Genomic DNA, 24,450 nt, shown 5'->3' with positions numbered 1-24,450 from the left:
AGATAGATTACCGCCACCAAAAGCGTATTTGTCTTCTTCAGGACGAATACTCACTGTTGTTGTCGCTATGAGAATATTCATTTCTTTTCTTTGAAAGAAAACTCCATTTCCTAGAATAATTATTATTGCTGGCAAATTTCACAAGGAGATCTACAACTTAATTATACTTACTATTCCTAAAACAAACTTTCAGGCTACCTCCGAGAAAAGTACTTACGATCCGAACACCCTCTTAACAAGAAAGCACCGACATAGATGGAACGTGACATTTGATGGACACGTCCAGACACGTCACGCATGACTTTCTCTGTCTTTGAGATTTAAAAGTAGAAATTTAGTCCCAAATTTTGCCTTTTGTGAATGGAACTGATATTGATCTACTCGATCTACCTCAAAAAATTCTTATCCAACTAAAAAAAATCTACCTCAACCTTGCCTTTATTTATATGTTGCTCCTTTTCCACCCAAGCAAATAAGAAATGTTTCGAAAAAATAAGAAAATAATATGCCCGTTTTTAGGAAAAGTATAGGGAAAATGAAAAATATAAAGATATCACTTTTTTCGAAATGGAAAGATAAAAAAGTAGAATAAGAAGTTAATACGGAAAACCAGATTTAAACTCCTACGAGGTAAAACTGTAATAAAGTTGAATAAACTGGATCCCATTTTAATGAATGAAATTAGTATTACAGTTGCAGAAAGTAACACACAAAGAAAAGTTGTTGTTGTTATATATAAAGAAGAAAAAGAAAAAACTATTTAATACAGGACGCTCAGAACAGAAGAGACACAAAGGCCAGTAATCAAAGGACGCGTAAGATGTGTAATAAATGGGATGCAGAGTGGACATTTTAGAGACAGTAGTGATTTAAGAGAAGTGTAACACACATTTAAGTGTATTCCCCCTTAATTAAGCTGATGTGGGTTGAAAGAGGAAGCACCTTCAGCTTATTCCGTAGCATTGCAAATCTAGGACCATCCAAACTCTTAGTGATAATATTTGCATCCTGAGCAATAATAGAGATGTAAGATACTTGCAAATCCTTATATTGAACCAACTCAAGCACAAAGTGATAATCTATTGCCAAATGCTTCATCCTAAAGTGGAAAACTGAATTAGAAAAATAAGAACTTGTACTCTGATTGTCACACGATAGTGTTGGTGGAGCAGGAAAAAATATATGTAATTCCTTGAGTAGTTTTCAAATCCAAAGAACCTCGGCAACATAATTGGCCAAACTTCTGAATTCAGTTTCATTTCAAGATCTAGCAACTGATACTTGTTTCTTATTAGACCAGGAAATATGATTAGAGCCAAAGAATATGCAGTAACCACAAATGCTCCTTCTTGTATCAATATCTCAATCCCAATCAGCATCACTGAAGCCATGAACTGCAGATAAAACCTTGCTAAAAAGAATGCCATAATCCAATGTACCTTTGATATATCTGAGTATCCTCTTGGATGCAATAAAATAATCAGAAGTTGGATGCCTGACATACCTGATAGACAATATAGCTAATTACAGGTCTTGTCCATGTGTTAAATATTGCGAAACACCAACTAAAGACCTATAAGGAGTTGGATCTGGAAGTGAAGAACTAGAAGATACTACTAGCTTGCAGTGTGCAGGAACTGGACAGTTGCAAGGTTTATCTCCACCAATGTCAAATTTCCAACAAGTCTAAGGCATACTTTGTTTAAATAAACAATTGTCTTTTCTCTTCGCCTCCAAGCCCAAAGTATAATGAACAGGACCCAAGTGTTTGATACGAAAATGGGTTTGAAGTTGTGCAATAAGGTCAGAGCAATAAATTTGAGAACTTCAAGTAATGAGAATGTCATTCATATATATCAAAATTAAAGTGAGTCTGGAGTTGTGCTTTTGAATATTGAAGAGAGAACAATCAGCAGTGGATGTTATGAAACCAAAGAAAAGTAACACAGTGAGCAATTTCTCATGCCATACTCGATGAGCTTGATTAAATTTATATAATGATTTATGAAGTTTGCACACATAAGTGACGTGTCTTGGATCAACAAAACCAGGAGGCCGAGTCATGTAAACATCCTTTGTAAGATCACCATGCCAAAATGCATTGGTGACATCAAGCTGAGACACATACGATTGAAATTTACAACAAGAGAAAGTATGACTCTAATTATTGTAGGTTTGGAAACAAGACTAAAAGTTTATGTGTAGTCAAACCCCTCTTGTTGATAGAATCATTTTGCATCTACTCTTGCTTTATATCTATCTACAATACTATCTGGTTTGTGATTTATCCTAAAAACCCACTTGCCGCCAACTACATTTTTTGAAGGATCGTGAGGAACAATAAAAAAAGTACCTGCGGATTTTAGAGCATTTTGTTCTTCATGTAAAGCAACTTTCCATTTTGGATGCTTAATATCTTGACTATAGCAAGTTGGAAGTTATGAAGATTGTTTGGTCTGCAGAGAAGCAGAAAGAGAGTGTATTGTTGAATAAACTTTGGGTCTATAAATGCCAGCTTTACCTCTAGTAAGTATAGGGTGATCATTTGTAACAGCAAGAACTGCAGTTGTAGCATTAATAGATGAAAAATATCCAGATGAGGAATGGATGATCTCAGGTACAAGAGTAGCACTATATTTGACTAAAGACTCGGCAGATTGAATAGTGGCAGTAGAATCAACAGATTGTAGTTGTGTAATATCCTCAACAGGGGTATAATTATCAGACAAAGAAGTACCTATTTTTGTGATTTTAAATGGAAAGATAGACTCTAGAAAAATTACATGTCTTGGAATGTAAATATTACCAGCGGCCAGTTCAAGACACTTGTAACCTTTGTGATGTTGGTTATAACCAACGAACATACATGAAGTACTTCTTGGAGCAAGTTTATGAGCTGCATAAGGTCTTATTCATTGAAAAAAGAGAAATTCAAATGATCTAAGAAAGCTGTAATCAGGTGATCTGTGAAATAATATTTCAAATGGTGACTTTTACAATATGGACTTTGTTAGAAATCTGTTAATTGTATAATTTGCAGCGGTAAAAGCTTCAACCTAGTAAGAAGCAGAAACGCCTGACTGAATTAGAAATTTTCTTCCAACATTAAATAAATGTCTATGTTTGGATTCCGCTCACTATTCTGTTTAGGTGTGTGTGGGCAAGAGATTTCATGAATGATACCGCTAGTAGATAGAAACTAAGATAATTCCTTGTTAACAAATTCTCCACCCCTATCAGTTCTAATAGTGGTAATATTACCCTACAAAATATTCTCAATTTGAACTTTGAATTGTAGAAGTATTCTCTTGAACTCAAATTTATCAAATAAGGGATACATTCAACAGAATTTGGATTAATCATCAATGATATTAACATAATATTTGTATCCAGAAATGGATTGAACATGACAAGGACCCCACATTTCAAGATGAAGCAATTCTAAAGGTATAGAACTACAATGACTTGAAGTGTAATAGGAAGTTTATGACTTCTACCTAGTTGACAGACACTACAAAATAAAGGTGATTTGGATATATTGAATAAGTTCAAGGAACTGAAAACATGCTTCATAGTTTGAAATAACGGATATGTAAGTTTCTTATGCCAAACCTGAAGAGATATGTTGGTAGTAGTAGTAGAGAAAGCCTTTTTAGTTGGCTGATGAATAAAATGTAGTGGATCGATAAAGACCATCATGACGAGGCCGTTGTAAAAGTATATTCCCATCTAATAAATCATTCATTGAAAACCCAGAAGCATCAAATGTTATAGAACAATGGTTATCTGAAGTGAATTTGTGAACTGTAAGTAAGTTCTGTGAGGCTTGATGAACCAAAAGAACATTGTTTAAATTAAAAGTATGGTTTGGAGTTCACTTTAAAGAAAATCCAGTATGATTTATATGCATACCTTCTCCACCAGCAGCTTGGATTTGTTTAGTACCTTCATAAGTATCGACAACTTGTAACTCAGATTCATCAGAAGTAACCTGAGAGAACTGTAATGTTTGATTATTAGAACGTTAACCTTACGAGAGATTCAGACAAGTCTTTTAATAGACACAGAAAACTATTACAGACAATGGTCAGTTCAATTGACTAAATCTGACTTGTGACACAATTTCTTCACACAGAAACGCACACTCCTGTCACATACACATACTCTAATACACCCCCTGCAATGTGATACTTATAACTAGTATCAATTGAGCAGAGAAAGAATAACAAACTAGAAAAGCAAACAAAAAAACACTAGTCTTCAATTGGTGCCAGCTGAACAGATGAAGAACTTGTAGTTCCAGAAGTAATTAACATTCAGTAATTGATGTAATAATCTTGAAAAAGTTGGAAAGCACAATCCTTTTGTAAACAAATCAGCAAGCTGTTCTTCAGAAGGAATGTGTTGGAGCTGTAAGAAACCTTCATCCGCCAACTCCCCGACAATATGGTATTGAATCTCTATATGCTTGGTCCTAGCATGAAAAACAGGATTAGTTGCCAATGATAGAGCACTTGTATTATCACATAAAAGCAAAGCTGGTTCAGTAAGAGGAATATGTAAATCTGCTAAAATATAAGAAATCCATTTCAGCTCAGCAGAAGCAACAGATAAACACTTGTATTCAGCTTCTGCAGAAGACTTCGACACTGTGGGCTGCTTCTTTAAAGACCAAGAAATAAGATTGTTTTCAAGAAAAACAACAAAACCAGAAGTAGACACTAGTGGAAAATGGGTGTTTAACTACCCACATCCGAGACACTCGTTAATGGTAGTTGGACCGCCGACCATAGATAACCATCTCTGATATAATAAGAAAATGGACCATATCCGAGAGTTTAATAAGTTGTCTCAGAATAACAAAATTTATTTACCCTTGTATCCCTCTTGGAACTCCAATTCAGAGACCCGCAGGTGTACACTGCAGTTACTGTTTTAGATGTCTGATGAACGGCTGTAGATGTTTAAGATTTGAGCCATTGATTGAGATGAGATGGATGGTTGGATCGGGAAGAAGAGACCTCGTTATTATCGAGGATAAAGATATCTTCTCCTTCTATCTACGCCTCATCTTTCTCCTCTTCACACTCACTCCTCACTGCTCAGCTTGTCTTTCCCTCTCCCTCAACCACCGCCGACTACCTTCAAAGAAATCATCTATCTACCACATCCATGAACAACACCAACACCGATCTTCAGCACAAAAACAACATCGATCTTGTAGTTAGATTGTTGGCCATTAGTGAAGTTAGGGTTTGGTTTTTCAAACAACATCAGGTACAATTAGGTTTCAATTCAAGTTCTCGTTATTTCTTTTCTTATAACTTTATTTGTTTTTGGTTGATTCTCTACACTGGGTTTTAATCATTTTTCGATTATTGATTGATTTCAGGTTGATTTCTCAATTTGGTGCGATTATTAGGGATTGATTTTGCAAACTTCACAGGTACAAAATTTGATTTTAATTTATTTATTTTTTGTTGATTTGGTTGATTCTCTTCGTTGGGTTTTAAGCTTTTTTCGATTATTGGTTGATTTCAGGTGATTTCTCAATTTGGTGCGGTTATTAGGGTTTGATTTTACAAATTTCATCAGGTACAAAATTTGAGTTTTATTTTTTTTTCTTTTCTTTCAACTTGATTTTCTTTTTGGTTGGCTGTCTTCATTGGGTTTTAACCATTATTTGTATTTGTTTGATTTCGGGTATTTATTGTTTGATTTCAGTCAGACAACTTAAGTTATAGGAACATCTTCATCAGGTAAAAGTTTTATCTGATTTTGGTATTGGGTGATGTTAGTTGTTTTCATGATACTGAAGTTGGGGTTTGTTTGTTTAGATTTAGTCTACTATCATGTATTAGGGTCTAGGTAATGAAGTAATATGTTAATTTTAACTGATTTTGTCTCAATTCATGTGAAAGGATTACTGGTTTGGTGATGTTAATGTACAAGCACGTTCTGTTTTCTTCGAAGTAATTTTGTTTTGGTTGATGTCAAATGTAAGGATTTCTGTTTTAACAACATGATAGTTATAAAATGAATACTTCAGTGGTTGTACGTATATTAGTATTTGATTACGTATGATGTTATTCTTAGTTCCAATATGACTTAGAATGATGATTTTTAATCCAAGTTGACTAGGTTTTTGTGTTACTTTGTTAATTTTCAAAGTAATTTTCTTGTAGACAAGTATGATATGAGGAGAGGTCGGTTTGCAAAGAACGGACTGATTCAGTACCAGATTGTATGCCAACAAGTTAATGTTGGTTCTCTGGAAGAGGTGATCAAACCATTTTTGCATCTTTCAACTGAGAAAGTTGAGAATGCAAAGACCCAGGCAGAGGCTTTAGAAGAAGCTCTAGACATTGATGACTTGGAAGCGGATAAGAGGCCTGAAGACTTGATGCTGAGCTATATTGGTGGAGAGAAGGGAAAGGATATATCTGACCGCGAGCTTGTTACTCTGTGGTTAGAGGCCTACAGAATGGTTCTAAATTCTCCGTAACAACACTAAACTAGAAGCATTCTACGCGGTAAGCCATCTGATATTTTAATTAGGTTTACCTCCTTTCAACCGCTTTTTATCTCTTAGGCATTTTTATTTTTCAGTCTTGATGAGTTTGAGTGTAATATTTCTCTCTATTGTAATGATGACTGCACACCGAGTCTTCCAGTTTTGTAAGAAGCACAAGAGAACAATTGAATTCTGTAGGCTTTGCGACATAATCAGAAACCATCTTGCAAATCTTAACAAATACAAGGACCAGAAAGACATACCTGACTAATTGAGATTGAACTTTGGCAGGTATGTGGAGAATAATTAGTTCCATAGTCCAAGTATTTGCGTGGAAAAAACTACCTCGGTTCTCTATCTGAATTTTGTTATCTGATCTTGTGCAAGAAGCTTTTCGTTTTGTGTAAGACATTCATGGTTTGATGTATATGGTAAAGAAAACTCCCAAGCCATAAGTGATGGTCATTTATTATGGCAAGCTGACGGAGATGTTCCGGGTTTCGAACTATCAACTTTATAATGCATATGCATGGTCCAAACTGTTCTCACGACAAAGGTAAATAATTACGAAACACATGTTCCACCTTGTTCTAGTATTTTTATAGTGTTAATGGTGGGTTTTTTGTTGGCCACCTTGTTCCAAACTGTGATTGGTCACTTTGGTTCTGTTGGGGTCTGTTGATATTACTGAGCTTTGTCATATATTTATGGTTTGCAAGTGACTTTGCAGGGTATAGATTTTATAAACCTTGTTGATGTATATATGGTGTGAATCATGGGATTCCATCTAATAAACTCCAAAATGTGGAAAGAACCTGAGTGGATTAGTAGTATGTTGGGGGACCACCTGTATATAGTTTGGTTCTGCACTGTTGAGGGTGTCCTCGTGTTAGCTTTGATATCTTTGATCCTTAATTCATCTTTGATCTGACTTTGTAATATATTTTTACAGGGTACTGCAGGAGTTGCCATAGCTAGTGTTTTGGGAGTCTAATGTATGCTTATAACAGAGCACAAGTATACTTTCAACAAAGAATGTTTGTCTGTTGGTTTAATATCTGTAATCAAATGCCCTTTCTTGCGTAAGTGCATTCGGTTTTGGTTTTAGGGATGGGTCACGATTCTTGAGTTTTGGTTCGTAAAAGTAGGAAGCAGGAACAACAATATTACATATTATACAAAGTACTGATACATCCTTGATGTGTGGTTTTCTTGTCATTGCTTTTGTGTTGTTAGAACCGTCTTTTGACAAGAACATGCATCTTGGTATTGTTGCTAAAATTGGGTTACAGTAGTCAGGGGTTGATGCTAAAATTGGGTTTTTAATTGATCATGTTAAGCCTTCGTTTGGAATTGTTGGTGATGTAACATGTGTGCTTTTGTGGTTTACAGTGGACAAAAACAATGGAGGCTATGGATATGTTTCAGCTGCTCAAGATCCTAACAGTATCCTAACTAAGGCTATGTCGGTCCTGGATATGGTAACATGTATTATGCCAACTATTGGGTCTATATTTATACCGCCACATGATATCTTATAAATGCATTTTTTTTATATATAAATTGGAATTAATTAGTTTATGGGATTCATGTATAATCAACGACTAGAAGACTAGAATTTGAGAATGATATCGTGCCAGATTGAACGTGGTATGGCTAGCTAGTCCAAACTGGTAGCTAGGATTATCTTTTAAATTTCTATATGGTAGATTGATTAGTCCTATTTTGGCAAACTACTGCAATGATATTCAAGTGGTGTAGGGTAGGAGTATCGTAGCTTGTGGATTGGTTCCTTGTTTGTCTTTAAAATGCGGAATACTGCGAATGTCTCCATAGAATATGATGGCTGTTACGTCTTGGGATGGATGGTTTTTATTTCAAATACAAAATAAATTCCATTGGGTACTGATGATAAGCTAGGAATTCTTCATGTTAAATGGGTTGTCCCCCAAATTTATTTAAAATGTCAGAGTGTCTCTTTTGATTGTGTATACTCTATTTAACTTGTAAATCTCGTTGTCTAGATTTAGACCATCCTCATCTTAACATACATTTTTAATATCAGGGGTTTGTTATATGTGACCTAGGTTGCAATTTATAAAGATTGGCAATGCGAAAACTCTTGAACTGTCTATTTTGTATGTATTACAATAAATGCCTTTTGCCAATGATATTTGTACGCTCTTATACTGCTCTGATGGTTTTCAGTAGTAGACACTAGATGCATTTTTGTGTTCGTACTATCGGTTCTCATCTGTTCAATCATCTAGAGTTCAGAAGCACTATGATCCTAGGTGTCATGATGAGCTTGGACTAAACTTCTGTGCTAAACTATTTATGTGGCAAAGACTTGCATAAAATGATTTTTGTCTTGTTAATGACATATTTTTAACTTCCAAGGAAGGGGTTGGTCCGTGTACGGTGATGTATATGGGTGGAGTTACATCTTACAGTGGGTTGATCTATTGAATGATCTCGTGGATACAAATTTCTTGTTTTCATTTGTAACTATTGATTTTCTTAAACATGCTACACATGGGTTGTATATTCAAGTAGTACTTGATTGATGTTTATTTTCCCTTTTAGCTAAGGTAGTAACAGCTTACTTTGAACTCATCATTTCCAATTTCTTGTTTTTCGTTTCTATGAAATTTGGTATAACATAGAATGTACAAAAGGCCTAGAAAGAGATTTTTCCTTTAATTTGAGGACCTTTTTATTAGACAATGGTTTGGTCACTAATAAAGAGACTTTTCCTTTAATTTGATTTCATTCTCCTTTACCCTGCAGCCCAAGTTGTTTAATTTTAGAAATTTTACATGTATTATCATTCACGTTTGTTGTGGAACAGAGCAGAGGGACAATCAGTCTTCAATTCAGAGCCTATTGTCTTTAGTCTTCAATATGCACTTATGAGAAAACATGCACTCAGTTATGGAGATTTGTCGTCTTTTGGCCTAATCCACTACTTGTGGTTTTTTGCAGGGTAAACTGTACCTGATTATGGAGATTTGTCATCTTTATGATGGAATTTTCAAAGAACATCTTGACGGCATGTATGTAGCTGGTAGATTGGAATGTAGCTGGTGTTACTTTCTGGTAGATTGGAATGTAGCTGCCCCTGCCCACACATGTGAGTTGACAACAAAACTTGAACCTCCTTTTGTGATTTGATTTTGAGTTTTATCTGTTGCCTTAGAATGATCTATCTGTTCCCCTGTGATGTCGTTACTTACAAAAAATAAAAACACATGAGTTTCCAAAGGATTCAACCCATTTCTTTGTATCTGCCTTCGATTTCCCTGTCAGCTACAGATATTAATTTTGACTAATGAGCCAACTGTTGTTTACATGATCCTTATACCTTGAACATTACATTTATGGTATTGGTGGTTGGTGTATGTTGCAGGAACGACGTTCTTTGTCGTATGTGAACCAGGGACACAACACATGGATGCTCTACTTGATATCATTTATGAAGTATTGGCTAAGTTCATCTTCATCGGAGGAGCTAATCGTTTTGTTGTTTAACATGTTTTTTTTTTATCTTATTTTCTATTAGCATATTTTTGTTAGAACTTACTAGCTAGCTAGTTTGGACATGTATTGTCTTGAACCAAAATTTCATTTTTTTGTGTAATTATAAACCCAATGGACAAAATGAATGAATGTGGAATTCTCAAGTTTGAGTTTAAATTTGAATTTCAGTTTGGGTTTCATTTGACTTGACTTTGAGTTCCATTTGACTTCCACTTGATTTGACTTTGACTTGACTTTCATTTGACTTGACTTGACTTTGACGCAGTCGGATTATTTCAGATTTAGCCATTCAGGTATTTCAGCAGATTTAGCCATTCAGGTATTTCAGCAGATCTGAATCTAGATTTTTTTTATATTATAATTTAAATCTGAGACCCACGGTTAAGGGTCTGTACATCGTTACCCTTAAAATACGTCGTTATTTTGAGACCCACGGCTTAGGGTCGTACGAAACAGAGACGCTTTATCAGAGACCCCAACAGAGACGGTTAAAAATAGTCGTATAACACGTATATATGACTTGTCCTGACGGTCGCAGAACTTCTATTTTCCACTAGTGAGATCTCCTAGTATCTGAACAACCATCCCAGTAAGAATCTGTAAAATCCCTCAATGTATTTAAACTACCTGCTTGCAATGTGATACCAATATCCAGTGCTCCTTTTAAATATCTTAAAATCATATTCACAAGTTGAAAATGCATATCAGTTGGATAATGCATGAATTGAGAGATATAATTGACCCCAAAGCATATATCTGGCCTAGTGACTGTTAAGTATTGTAAAGCTCCTACTATGGCCCTGTAATCAGTGAGATTATCAAGCTTCGCACCATCATTAATGGACAATCTATTACCCTTTACTACTGGAGTGTCACATGGTTTGGAATCCACCATGTTTTCCTTTTCTAATAATTCCAATGTATATTTCTTCTGATTTAACGTAATAGATTGAGATGTTCTAACTGCTTCTAAACCAAGAAAATATCCCAATTTTCCTAATTCTTTCATAGCAAATTCCTTTTTCAAGCATACCACCAAATCATTAAGCAACACAGATGTACTTCCTGTTAATAGTATATCATCCACATATAGAATTAATACCATCACAGCAATCTTAGAAGTATAAATGAACATAGAATTATCTGAAACTGACTTTTTGAACCCATAATCAATAAGAAAAGAACTAAATCTGTGAAACCGGGCTCTAGGAGCCTGTTTGAATCCATATAGACTCTTTTTAAGTTTGCATACATAAGTTGATGGATAATCAGGATTTATAAAGCCTGGAGGTTGTTGCATATATACATCTTCATGCAAAAAACCATGCAAAAAGGCATTTCTAACATCCATCTGCCTAATTTCCCAATTATATGTAATGACCATGCAAAGAACAACTCTTACAGTAGTACATTTAACCACATGACTAAAAGTTTCTGAAAAATCTACACCATCATGTTGATCATAGCCTTTTGCAACTAATCTTGACTTAAGTATATCTATAGTACCATCTGCCTTCTGTTTAACTTTATACACCCATTTTCATCCCAAAATATTCATATATGGTTCAGGTGACACGTATTCCCATGTATCATTGTCCATCAAAGCAGTATACTCTTCTTTCATGGGCACTTGCCATTGAGGAATCTTAACTGCTGTCTTAAAATTCTTTGGCTCAACAACAGTGGTTAATAGAGACTTATAAGAAGTTGAAATAAGATGTTTAACAGATAAATAAGAAACAAAATCAGGAAATTTTTTTGGTTTTGAAACTCCTTTGTGAGATCTTGTGACAATGGTACTAGAAGGAACAATAGATGGAGAAGAAGGAATGACAATAGGCAGAACAGATTCAGAAGATTAATCAGATAAAACAGATGAGTCAGATATAGATGACTGAAAATAAAACTGAGTTTCATCAAAAATAACATGTCTTGACACATAAGAATTCTTTGAAACTATTTTATAACATTTGTATCCTTTATGTAAAGGGTTATATCCTAGAAAAACACATTTAACTGATTTTGGAGAAAGTTTATCTGCTCTTGAATGAGCAAGATGAGGATAACAGATAGTGCCAAAAATTCAATAATCAGGAACAATTCCAAAAAGAACTTCAAAATGAGACTTAAAATTCAGAATTTTTGATGGAGTTATATTAATCAAATATGTGGCACTAATATAAGCATCATACCACATCTCTTTTGGACAACGTACGTTAAACAACAAGGAATTCCCCATTTCAGTAATGTGTTTATGCTTTCTTTCAGCAAGGCTATTCTGTTCTGGAGTTTTTGGACAAGAAATTCTTATAAGTATACCATTTGATTCTAACAATTTTTTAAAAGAAACTTTAACAAGTTCAGCTGCACCATCAACTTGAAAAGCTAAATTTTTTGATGAAAGTTGAAGTTCAGTAAAGTTTTTAAAATGCTGAAAACATTTAGTTGCATCTGACTTCAATTACATTGGATAAATCCAATGAAATCTACTAAATCATCTACAAAAATAATATAATACTTATAACCATGCAAAGAAGAAACTATTGGTCCCCAGACATCACAGTGAATCAATGAAAGAGGTTTATCAACATGAGTAGATGAAAGTTGAAAAGGAAATTTCTTGCTCTTAGCAAGTTGACAAGGATGGAACAAGGAAGACATTTTTGGTGAAATCAAAGAAATCTTCTTTGAGGAATGTAATTTCTGAATAATCATACTAGATGGATGACCCAACCTATCATGCCAGACTTTAGAAGATGCACTTAGAGTAGAAGATAAAGCACATGAAGTATTTTTATGAGAAGGGTTATACTGAATGGGATACAAGTTATTAACCACTGTTCCATGAGCAAGCAAAGCATCTCAATGTAAGTCTATAATCTCATAGCCACATGGATGAAGTTTAAAATAACAAGAATTTTCTTTTGTAAACTTAGGAACTGAGACTAGATTATGCTTCATATCTGGTACTAGAAAAACTGTATTCAGCCTAAAATTAGTATTAGGTGTCTTTATAAGTGTAGTACCAGTAGAGGTAATGTTTAAAGACTTACCATTGCCAACTTGCGCCTTGTCCTTGCCTCTAAAACTAGAAGTATTCTGTAAAAGAGATGCATCTCTAGTCATATGAGTTGTTGCACCTGAATCAGCTAACCATTGTTGAGGCTCAGAAGTAGATGGATCACCAAAAACACGATCTTCAGTAATTTTAATAAAAACATGTTGTTGATTTACACTTCCAGTATTGCTGTTTGAAGAAGAAGCAAAGGTAGGTGGATAATATCTGAAGTGGCATCTGGTAGCATAATGTCCTTTCTTTCTGCAAATCTGACAATCTATTTGTGAAAAATCTCTTCTACCAGTGTTAGCTTGAGTAGAAGAACCAGCAGAAAAGCTATGTTGTTGAATAGAATCATTTGCACCCTGACCAGAATTCAACCCCTGTGCATTTTTATTCCCAAAATTGCTTTGTTGACCATTCTTAGAATTACCCTTGAACTTGCCTCTTCCATTACCAGTTACAACATTTCTAGAGTAAAAATCAGATGGATTCTGATCATCAAACACACTACTAGAATCTTGATGTTGATCATGGAGTCATTGCTCATGATTTAGCAGCATAGGTTTTAGTTCAGCAAAAGTGAATGGAGTTTCTCTATTTTGGGCAGAAATCACAAAGCTATCAAAATCTCTTCCAAGCCCAGTCAACACATACATTACCAAATCAGAAGGAGTAACTATTTCTCCTATTGCAGCTAAAGAATCAGCTATAGTTTTAATAGTTTGAAGATAAACTTAAATAGTCAAATTACCATTCTTGACATTGTGTAGCTGATTTCTAAGCATTATTTTCCTTGCCATAAACTGACTTCGAAAATTAACTTCAAGAAAATCCCATATCTCCCTTGCAGTATAAAGACCCAAGACATCACCAGAAACAAAATCTGTAAATGTTGCCTTCATACAACTCGCAACAAAACAATCTATCTTTCTCCAACGCATCCACTGTGGATTTAACTGCAGGACACCATCTTCAACTTGCTTTACTGGTTCTTGCACCTCTCCACTAACATATCCATACAAATCAGTGGATATGAAGATAGTTTCCATCTGACCTTTCCGTGGCAAGAAATTGTTAGGACCCAATTTAGCAGAAACAAAATTCGATATATTTGTAAAGGGAAAAGTGAAATCAAGAGAATCTCCCATTTGAGCAGTGGAATTAGTATTTCTTCTTCATTGATAAAAAATTGTTGTATCTGACATGAATCTGTAAAAGATAAGAAATCAAGATTTGGATCTTAACAATAACCAGCAGAGATATTAAAAATTAGGTATTGAAAAGATATTGAAAAACTATTGAATCATGAAAGAATATTAGAAAAGGTTGTTTGATTCGATTTATTGCTACTTCAAAGATGTATTAAAAAAGATTTTTGCAGGAAAAAATTGGCTCAGGATCGTCCGATTGATATCATGACAGAACTGTAATGTTTTATTATTAGAACGTTAAACTTACAAGAGATTCAGACAAGTCTTTCAATAGACACAGAAAACTATTACAGACAGTGGTCAGGTCAATTGACTAAAGCTGACTTGTGACATACTTTCTTCACACACTCCTGTCATACACATACTCTAATAAACATGATTGTTAGCACCAGTGTCAACATACCATGGATTATCTCCAATTATGTTTGAACAAGCGAGCATATTACTCAAATGATGTGGAGTATGATCAATGTGATAAGAAAAATTTAGTCTGTTTCTGCATTATAAAGCACCGTGTCCAACTTTGCAATATATCTGACTAACTATTGAAGATTGACTAGGAGAAGAAAATGAATATTGCAAACCTTAAGGTGGTCTAACACCTGATGTAGAATAATTAGAAGAAGTACTTGATCCTCTACCTGCTGAGTAAGAATTAGGATTACCTCTACCAAATGAGAAAATCGATCTACCAGCACTATATTTTCCAAAATTAGGATTATAACCACCATAGCTACGACCAGAAGATCTAAAATCATTCGAATAAGCAGCAAACGCTCCATTTTTAGAATCAATACTAAGTAAAGATTAATTTTGATCAGTTACAACAATTTCCTCACTAAGAATATGATTATGCGATTTTATACATGGAATTGAAGGATTTCTGTGTCTCATAGCAGTGGCAAAATTAGAATTGGGAGCAGCAAGTGTAACAACCACAAGTTCTTGATCAGAAACAATTTCTCCAACAACTGAAGTTGATCATATATAGTCTTGATTTCATTCATCAAAGAAGGAATAGATTTGTCACCTTGTTTAAGAGATAGAAGATCGATGCGTAATTGAATCGAGTGAGTTGTTGAAGAACGAGAAAATCTTTCTTCAATACTTTTCCAGAGAGCATAAGATATTTCAGATCTAGTAAAATATGCAAGAACAGATTATGAAATAGTTGAATTTATACACATGATGATTGATGTATCTTTAGTACTATCCAATCAAGATAGAACAGATTCTTAATTCCATTTGCTTGATTTCTTTGATTTGTGTATTGAGGAGGACATGGATATGATCCATCCAGATATTTTTGGATTTTGAGTTTACGAATTACAGGTAACATAAGATTTTCCAGGTAATAAAGTTGTTTTCTATGAGTTTGAGATTAACAAATCGAGTAAGTCGATGAACAAGATTACTAGAACTTGAATTTGCAGTAGGGTTTTTCATTGATGTAGAACCAAGACATTCGTGAGTCATAAAAGAGATAAAATTTAAAAAAGCATGTCACGAAACAGAAGCAAATAACTGATCAAAAAGCCTGAGAGATGTAGAGATCTCTCCATCTGATAATACCGTAGTAGAATTGAATAATGAAAAAGACTAAAACTATAGTCGGAGAAACTAACACAAAAGAGAAGTCGTTCATGTTAATTGTAACGAAGAAACAGAAAAACCTACTAAAGGACACTCAAACCAGAAGAGACATAATGTCCAGTAATCAAAGGACAGGTAGGATGCGGATACACTGGACATTTTAGAGACAATAGTGATGTAAGAGAAGTGTAACGCACATTTAAGTGTTATCAAACTGATGAAGTGGAAGTGGATTGCACTAAAACGAAAGCACCAGTTGGGCTTCTGGGTTTGAACCATCTCGATCTCCATTTCAATTTTCCATATATTTAGCATTATAGTCATCAAAATTGCTCACTTCCAATATATTATGGAAAAACGGAAGAGAGTAGTATTTTCAAACATACAACAAAAAGAACAAATACACTTGCATATCTACCAGAACATGAAATAAAAGAACTGAAAGTCTCCCATTTTCCCCTTATTCGAAAGGGAAGTGCAATTTGGAAGAAGAACATATTCTGATTCTTGGAGGGATCTTGCATTGAGTTGTCATCAGCAGTAGGAGACAACGAACAGTACGATCTGTGCTACCTTGCACTTGTAGAAGTTACATTTTCTGCAGCAGCTTAGCTACCTGATTGCGAACAGATCGAAAAAATTAAGGCAACATGAAGTTAAACTTCTCATTACTCCCAACTTGCTCAGCTCTTTACAAATATAATGCATTTTTGGCCTATCATCATTTTTATAGCTTGCACATTGTAGCCCAAGCTTAATAGCTCTTCTTGCATTCTTCACTGTACAACCACTTGTAAGTAAATTCTTACGAAGGACACTCTTGACGTTTCTGACCTTTCCCTTAACCAATGCTTTTCCTTTTACCCAAGCCAGTAATTTCCCCCGGTCTTTGAACACCTTATTTGCAAGCAATTCAAGGATCAATATCCCAATGCTGTATATATCGCATAGCGGTGTTGCAGATCCTGCAAGATATCATAAAGAAAATGGTGTCAATTGTCCCTGTAACGAACTGTGAGTTTCTGACATGAAAACTGCTCGCATAGATATCTATTCAAGTCTTACCGTAAATGGCAGTAACATCTGATGAACCTTCTGTACCTCCACATTTTAACCCTTCTTTTCCTCTTTTAGCTAGTCCGAAATCGCTTAACTTGGGATCGAAATTCTGAAAATTATGAGATTGAATGTGAATGAAAAATCAACCTTATTCAGACTTTATATATCACTAGATATAGAATAGACATGTTTTCCTGACCTCATCCATCAAGATATTTTCAGATTTAAGGTCTCTAAAAATGATTGGTGGGTCTTGTTGATGCAAATGACATATCACTGATGCCATGTCTCTCATTATTTGCAAGGTTTTAGGCCAACACAAATCTGTAAACAATTGAAAATTGATATCAACTACAACCACAGGGCTTTGCGCTGTAAGTAGCCTAGCAAACAACTTTCATGGTAACTGGCAAACTTACCTGAAATGTTGATTTTTAGAGTTCCTCTTCTCATATATTCATACACCAAACAAAGTCTGTTGTTGTCATCAGCAAACCCGACTAGCTTTATAATGTTTGGGTGCTCGATTGATTCGAGAATGCATCTTTCCATCTAAAGATCAAAGCTATACACAATAAGTTTTGCATTGGCTAGTGCATTATTATGTGACCAGAATTTAGTCAAATACAAAGGCTTGAAATTACTTACATTGAATTCAATTATTTTCTTTGTTCCTGTGTTTACTTTAATGGCAATTTCCTGCGTCGGAAGCTCCCATCTGTTGTTTTCTGGAATTGACCCTTTAAACACTACTCCGAATGATCCTTGCCCCAATATCTCCCGTGGTCGGTTCTCAAGTTCATCTAGTTCGCTAGACAGAAAATTAACTGTAGAGAACAGTTCGATAACATTGCAGTTTGAATGCGAAATAAGATTGATATGAGAACAAAAACAAGAAGCAATACAGTATGTACATGCACATACCTGGAGGTCTTCGACCTGATTGTTCCATCTCTGCGCTTGTCATTTCCTCGTATCTGATACCCATTATAAGGTTTTCTATACTCTAAGTTTCAAATGTATGGAGCTAGACAAAAATGGAGATTATATATCATTTGGATGGAATTCATAGACAAAATGGAAATTTAAGAATTTGCACACCAACTTTCAAAACAGATAACGACTCTTGACAAATTTAACTAAACCAAACCAACCCATTTTCGGTTTAAATTCATAAGTCAACTCAATTCAAGCTCACAGAAATCGAACTTTATAGATATTCAACTGAATACAATCCATTACTACACATACCGGCAGATTATGTAGGGGAAAAAATGATTGTTCTAATCGGAATGAAAAGATGAAGATAACGGTGAATCCACATAAAACTTTCACCTGTAATAATAAAGATGATAAGAGCAATTATATCATACGAACTAGAGAACGTTAAATAACCGAAACAGAACATCATAAACAATTTGAAATCAAAACGTACCTCCAAACATAAACATAGAAATGAACAAATGTGCTGGATGAGAATCAAATCAAAGAAAAAATTCAAAAAGTTTGAGATTCTAAAGTATTCTTTCTTTTATATGATTCTCTCACAAAAACATAAACACACTCTCTTCTTATAGCAATGTTAAAGTCTCTGCACTGCAACTGTTTTCCTCTTTCACTTGTAAGCTAAGAAAGCTTCTGAAGCCATCGAGACCGACATTTTTTTATAGTGAAATCGTCTTTTGCAATTTGAAATATAATATTACACCAAACTTTGAATTTTTCAATCTTTGCATGTTTTTTAATAATCTTCATATAAAATTTAAACTTTTCATCAACTGGAGGGTACCACCTAAGCGGGTCGCAACTACAAAACTGCTCCCTCCAGAGGACTACCTGGTAACTTAACACTCTAATAATAGCCTGTTTCGTGGGGATCACATTATGTATAGTCGTCTTAGTATTCAACGTATTCATACAATATAGGAATATCCTTGTTCCTTTCACAGCATTCAGATTTACAAGTGATTCTGAGAGCTCTAGTTTTTTCATTGAAATTTCTGTACTTTTACTTCATTTTCTATAGACCATATTATCTAGGCCTTACATGTGTCTGTTGCTGACCTATATCTCCACGCCGAACACAGAATGTCTTCTGGAAGGTAATGTTGCAATTCTCATGACTAAAATGTGCTCTGCATCTCTTATGGCAGAGTCATTTTCACAAAAGCTCACCAAGGACTTTTCACTCTTAGACTGAAACCTTTTTTATTCTTCATCAAAGTTTAAATGGAACTAATCCTTATAATAATAGCGCTAATTTCACTAAGTGGAGCCGGAAAAAGAGAAAACGAATACCTGCAGATTTCTTGAAGACAACCAATGCCCACCCCACTAAAAGCTGTTCTCAACCCATTTCCTGTTCATGAATTATATATCAAAATTATTACACACGAGAATGAGGGTCGTAAAAGCTGGAGAATGTTGCATTAACAAGAAAGTTACAGTTACATTTCATCTTCAAGTGCTTGTCTGACTCACATAACCTGAAGACACCATAGTACTTGCGATTCCCCGCATCATCCAATCCACACCTGTAGGGCCAACAAAGCGGGCAAATGCAGACAATATGTAATTGATGACTACAAGGGTGTGACATGCCCATTTATACTTTCATTTTAAATTAAAATATGCTTCAAAACATAAAAAAATAAAAACTGGGATTTGGTTAACATTCATCAGATTTTGTACGCATTTACTGGGAAGAAGGATATCTAAATTACTTTGAACTTGAAGAGAATTGCGGTGAATTCTAAAGTTCTTACATAAAAGTGTACAGAAGTAAACTAATGGCTAGATGAAACTGGAAAGCTGTACATGGCGCTTACTGATTACAGAACAAACCGCTTTCAATAACAGCTAGATAGTATGACTATCAAGAAAAACAGTATAAGAGCAAACAAGCTGGCCTAGTCTATAAGACGGCTCTGGGACCAGCAGTAAAATGGCCATTTGTTTGACCAGTGATTGGTCCTCGGGAAGTTGTTGATATGTTTTCAGCATCACCTACGCTGGTAATATCATGGATGCTTGATCGCCTTCTGTCTTTGTTCATTGAATTACTCAGACGAATGAAATATTTCTGGGCATGGCTGGCTACCTGGGTAGGCGTTCTTGTCACCACATAGTTACGGGATATACTACGCCAGTCACCTTTTCCATATTTCTCCAATCCAAGAAGAAATAACCTATTTGTTCAAACAATATGTTAGAAGATCACACCAAATAAGAAATTCAGCTAAAACAGATAATGCAATGGAAATAAAGGCCTAGCTAAATAAACATCTCCGCCGAAAAATAGTTTTTATTCAAACTACAAGAGGATAACCGAGAGATATTCATTTACTATTCGCGGACAGCTAAACCAGAACACAAAATTTCCCTCAACGTAAGGAGAATCTCTCCAACCCCATACTAAGTTACTGCAACAGAAACCTAAACATTCAAATTCCTGTACATTAACCTTTACTAATAAAAAATATTGCTAAGGTTTCTTATATTTGTCCTTATTAGACACACTAACGTTGGAGACAGTATTATCCAAACTACAGAGCAAGCTGATCTAAACACAGTTAGGTCAACTAACAAAGAGGATAATTTGTTCTTAAGATGACGACTTACTTTAAAGCTGTGTTATGGCGACACGGACACGGTGTCAGTGTGTCGTGTCCAAAACGTTACCTTGACACGACAAGATAAAAAACTAGAAAACAGATACAAAATAAATCAGTAGTATATCATAGATAGTAAAACACATACGTATATAAATTATATAAAAAACATCATTGCAAAAAACAGACTACACTAATTTTTTCTAGTTATCTTCATGTGTGATAGATTAACTGTAGTAGTCGGCCTGTGGCTCAACTGTCACCACACAGTGGAGTTATGTAACAAGGTACATTAAGGCCTGATTTGACTAATTCTTGTTCTGTAGGTGCATCCAACCTAGTTTCATCAATAAGCACATCCCAATACTCTGATTTTGATATTCTATTATATTTATAGGGAAGTGAGCCATGTCCTACGTGTCTGACACGCGTGTCCGTGTCCAAACGTGTCGACACAGCCAAAAAAATCGGCGTGTCGCCGTAACACAGCTTTAATGGCACAAAACAATACTATTTAAGTGGTAACATCGTCGCCAACAGTTTTCATAAACTGAATCACTTAATCTGCTGGGTTTCTGTCTATGTACACCCAACACAACCTTGTGAAACAAAGATACATACAGACTAGTAAACTATCAGACCGTAAAACATCGTAACTCTTAACAATCAAAGCAAAAACAAACAAAAAAACCCACAGAGCATCTTAATAGATTCCCAACAGAATGTAAATATTAAACACTGAAGTATCATAGTGCAGATTCAATTTCTATGTTTAACACTTCTACACGCAGTGTCCAATTACCAAGGCAACATTTGTTTCAAAAAGCTAATGTAATGTGAAGCATTCGACATATAGATACACTGACGAATAAGGTGAAAAAAGTGCAACAGCAGCCTATCTCCACTAATAGCCATGTTTCACATATCTATGGACGTGCTGTTGGAAAATAAAAGGAAGCACTTTTTTTGTATGAACGTACCTGTGTTCCTCCTCTGTCCATGCTATTCCCTTACGGCGTTCTTGATCCAACCTTGATGCCTTTCCTTTATGATTTGAATTACCCTGAGAATTTTCATCTTTTCTACTGGCACCACCCTCACCTACATGTTCCACTGAACCCTCAGGAGAAGAAACATAGCAAGGCACGGGCACAAGTCCAGCCTCAATCCCACTGATGTCTTCAACTAAGATATCGTAGTGACTTTTTACGTCCTCCAAGGTTTTTCCGGTTACTTCCACAGCAATTTTCTCCCATCTATTCTCTGTACCTTCTGGGTGGATAGCCAGCGCATTCTCAAAGGCTTTATCCTGCTCCCTACTCCATGTGGAGCTCTCACTGGTTTCATCCGCGGTCATCTAGCTTTTAATAAATTTTGTCGGAAGTTTTCATCCAAAAGAAAGAAGATTTTGTTGACGCAATTCAAATCGGAAAAGTTGAAAGATAATATGAAAGCCTAAAAGTGTCTTCAAATTAGAGCACAACCGTGAATACACAAAATCGGGAGACACATCAGAACCCTACTGCTTAAGAAACGATGCAAAAGAGGGGGATTTTCTAGAATATGTGCTAGATAATTTTCTTCTACAGCAGAATCAAAATTGCTTATCAGAGTTTACAATATACTGAGTTTCTTCGCAAAGACGAAAGGTTGAAGTCAGATTTATCAGATCAGCGAGGACGGAAGTTACAAATATCAGAACAACCAACAGCCACGAACCTGCATCAAGCTCTCTACCAAAATATTACAGGAACAAAGAACTATCCAATTGGGCTTCCAGTAAATGCTGACCTATTCATGACAAAAGAAGTAACAAACTTCCGTTAGATCCTGAAAAATTGAGTTGTTTCAGAAAGAACCAAAAAGAATATGAAGTAATTCAAGTAAGAATAGGAAAACCAAGAATGATGAAGAATTCTAGGAGAAAACTAGGGTTTTGGCCAACACAATGCAATAAGAAGACAAATGCACCAGACAAAAATGAAAAACAAACTAATTGTCTTTAATGATTAAAATTGGGAACTCAAATTTACCTTTGAGATTACAAACAAAATAACCCACATGCGAAGTACCTTTCACTTTTCTTTTGAATTCAAATGGCCACTTGAAATGTATTTATAAAACCATGTTTGTAACTCTAAATTTCACCCACTAGTAATTTCGAACACCACAAAGGGATACACTTCATTTAGCCGTCCATAAGCAAAATTCACCTCAAATGTACATGAAGAACCACAACAGTAAAAAAAAAAACACTTGTTTTCTTCACTGAATTTTATTTCAAAATAACCATCATTCTAAAACCTTGTTTCTTCGCTGAATTTGAACTCAAAGTTAAAACCCGAATGAACAAAAATCAATCATTAAAAAGACTAAAGCAGTTGTCCACTATTCCAAATTGGAAAAAGATCATTTATACCCTACAGTACGACACCACTAAATGATACTAGCTCATTCACTAAAGTCCCCTTAGAGTAGAAACATCACTCAAAAATCTACCCGCGATCGCCACTTCCACTTCAAATATACAATTTCCAGACAATGCAAACAACCAATAACAACTTACAATTCAAAAAACTACTAACAAATGCAGTCTAAAAACAAAAATCTTAGCAGTAAAAGCAAACCTAACCAACCTTCAAAAAGTAAGTCCTTCCCCCTTTGTACTTCCTATTAGGCTTTCACAGTAGAAGATAAAGTAGTTATACTAGGTAATAACCTGAACTAAGCTTAAATCTTCAAAACCCATTAACTTAGTTTCAAAAACTGAACTCCTAACTACTAATTTGAACACAATTTTGAAAACCCACATCAAAGATTCAATCATTAACCCAAAATGAGAATTAAATCTGATAAAAATAAAGATTACCAAGAAAACCCCAAATACAGAAATATAAGAACCCTAAAATGCTCAAAATTAAAAATTACACACCTTAAAAAATCTGAAGATGGCCTTTCAAACCCTGAAAGGAACATAGAACAATAAGAACCCTTGGAATTTGATGGTTTTTACAAGAGGGGTGGGCTTAAATGATGTTGATAGGCAATCTTGAGAAAATCTTTATAAGTTGCAAAACAATTGTTTTCTTAACAAATTAAATAGTAGAATAAAGAGTAATTAAGATGATTGAAATGTTCTCAAGTTGGGGTTAAGTGGGGACTACTTTGAAAGGAATCAACAACCACTTTAAAATATCTGTGAGAGAAGACTGAACTGAAGAGAGAAATTTAAGAGAGAGGAGGGAGGAGCATGAAAGTGTCTACCTTTTTTTAGGTCTTTTCTTTTATCAGTAGGAGACAAAAAAGGGGCTGATATTTCTATTCAGCTACCTCCCCCTAGTCATTTTCAATGGTTTCTTATTTAAGTCAAGCGAGGAAAAGAAGGATACATTTGATAATTTTAATCGAAAAAAATTGAATCATTTTTTTATTTTTTTTATTAATAAAAATTTACATTGTATTAGCGGACACTTTGTGACGGGTGCCGACACGAACAAATTCACAAAAAACTAGTATGCATAATGAAATTAATGATATTTTCTAAGAAAAAATTATAAATAAAAAATATTGATTGGGATGGAGCAATGTTGTGGTTCTTCAAAAGCAAATTACGAATATCAACTGGATAATTATCAAACTTCTCTATATCGATGACGGTTTCTCTTATTAATTTCGAGACTGCATCAGCTACTTGATTATCATCACGATTGATACAAAAAAATAATAAAGACTAAAACAGGACATGAAACTCTTTATTTCTTTAATGATGTTTCTGCTTTCCTAGTGAATGGAAAGTTCTGCATCGTTGGTAGACCGAATCATCAATTTTGCATCTGTTTGTAATTGAATTCTTGGAAGATG

General features: G+C 34.8%; 2 protein-coding genes and 1 long non-coding RNA gene across 6 annotated transcripts; 1 reads left to right on the top strand and 2 right to left on the bottom strand.

Annotated features, from left to right (window-relative positions):
• The first annotated feature begins 6,932 nt into the window (after positions 1-6,932).
• LOC113361035 lies at positions 6,933-8,346 on the top strand. The gene is made up of 3 exons (XR_003364920.1): positions 6,933-7,070; positions 7,467-7,531; positions 7,907-8,346. It is a non-coding gene; the product is annotated as an uncharacterized LOC113361035 (long non-coding RNA).
• A 7,859-nt stretch (positions 8,347-16,205) lies between these two features.
• Positions 16,206-18,610, bottom strand: LOC113361034 (probable serine/threonine-protein kinase PBL8). Of its 2 annotated transcripts, none has more exons than XM_026604418.1 (8): positions 18,414-18,610; positions 18,230-18,313; positions 17,903-18,005; positions 17,627-17,805; positions 17,398-17,530; positions 17,178-17,302; positions 16,985-17,087; positions 16,206-16,884 (listed from the first exon to the last, which is right to left on the bottom strand). In XM_026604418.1, exons 3-8 carry the CDS (start codon positions 17,964-17,966, stop codon positions 16,532-16,534), a joined length of 957 nt encoding a protein of 318 aa, XP_026460203.1. In that variant the 5' UTR covers positions 17,967-18,005; positions 18,230-18,313; positions 18,414-18,610; the 3' UTR covers positions 16,206-16,531. The 2 variants fall into 2 exon arrangements, with proteins under 2 accessions (XP_026460203.1, XP_026460204.1); XM_026604419.1 differs by having other exon boundaries at positions 17,627-17,781.
• A 1,066-nt stretch (positions 18,611-19,676) lies between these two features.
• On the bottom strand, positions 19,677-23,731 carry LOC113355596 (transcription factor SRM1-like). 3 transcript variants are annotated; one of them, XM_026598491.1, is made up of 3 exons: positions 23,522-23,731; positions 21,570-22,380; positions 19,677-20,166 (listed from the first exon to the last, which is right to left on the bottom strand). In XM_026598491.1, the coding sequence occupies exons 2-3, from the start codon at positions 21,944-21,946 to the stop codon at positions 19,893-19,895; spliced, it is 651 nt and encodes a 216-aa protein (XP_026454276.1). In that variant the 5' UTR covers positions 21,947-22,380; positions 23,522-23,731; the 3' UTR covers positions 19,677-19,892. The 3 variants fall into 3 exon arrangements, with proteins under 3 accessions (XP_026454276.1, XP_026454278.1, XP_026454277.1); XM_026598493.1 differs by lacking the exon at positions 23,522-23,731 and adding an exon at positions 23,226-23,467; XM_026598492.1 differs by lacking the exon at positions 23,522-23,731 and adding an exon at positions 22,623-23,200.
• Positions 23,732-24,450: the final 719 nt, after the last annotated feature.

This window comes from Papaver somniferum, chromosome 3, assembly GCF_003573695.1.
Source record: "Papaver somniferum cultivar HN1 chromosome 3, ASM357369v1, whole genome shotgun sequence".
Classification (NCBI taxonomy): domain Eukaryota; kingdom Viridiplantae; phylum Streptophyta; class Magnoliopsida; order Ranunculales; family Papaveraceae; genus Papaver; species Papaver somniferum.
The sequence above is the reverse complement of the archived record's forward strand: the minus strand, read 5'-3'. Positions and strand labels throughout refer to the sequence as shown.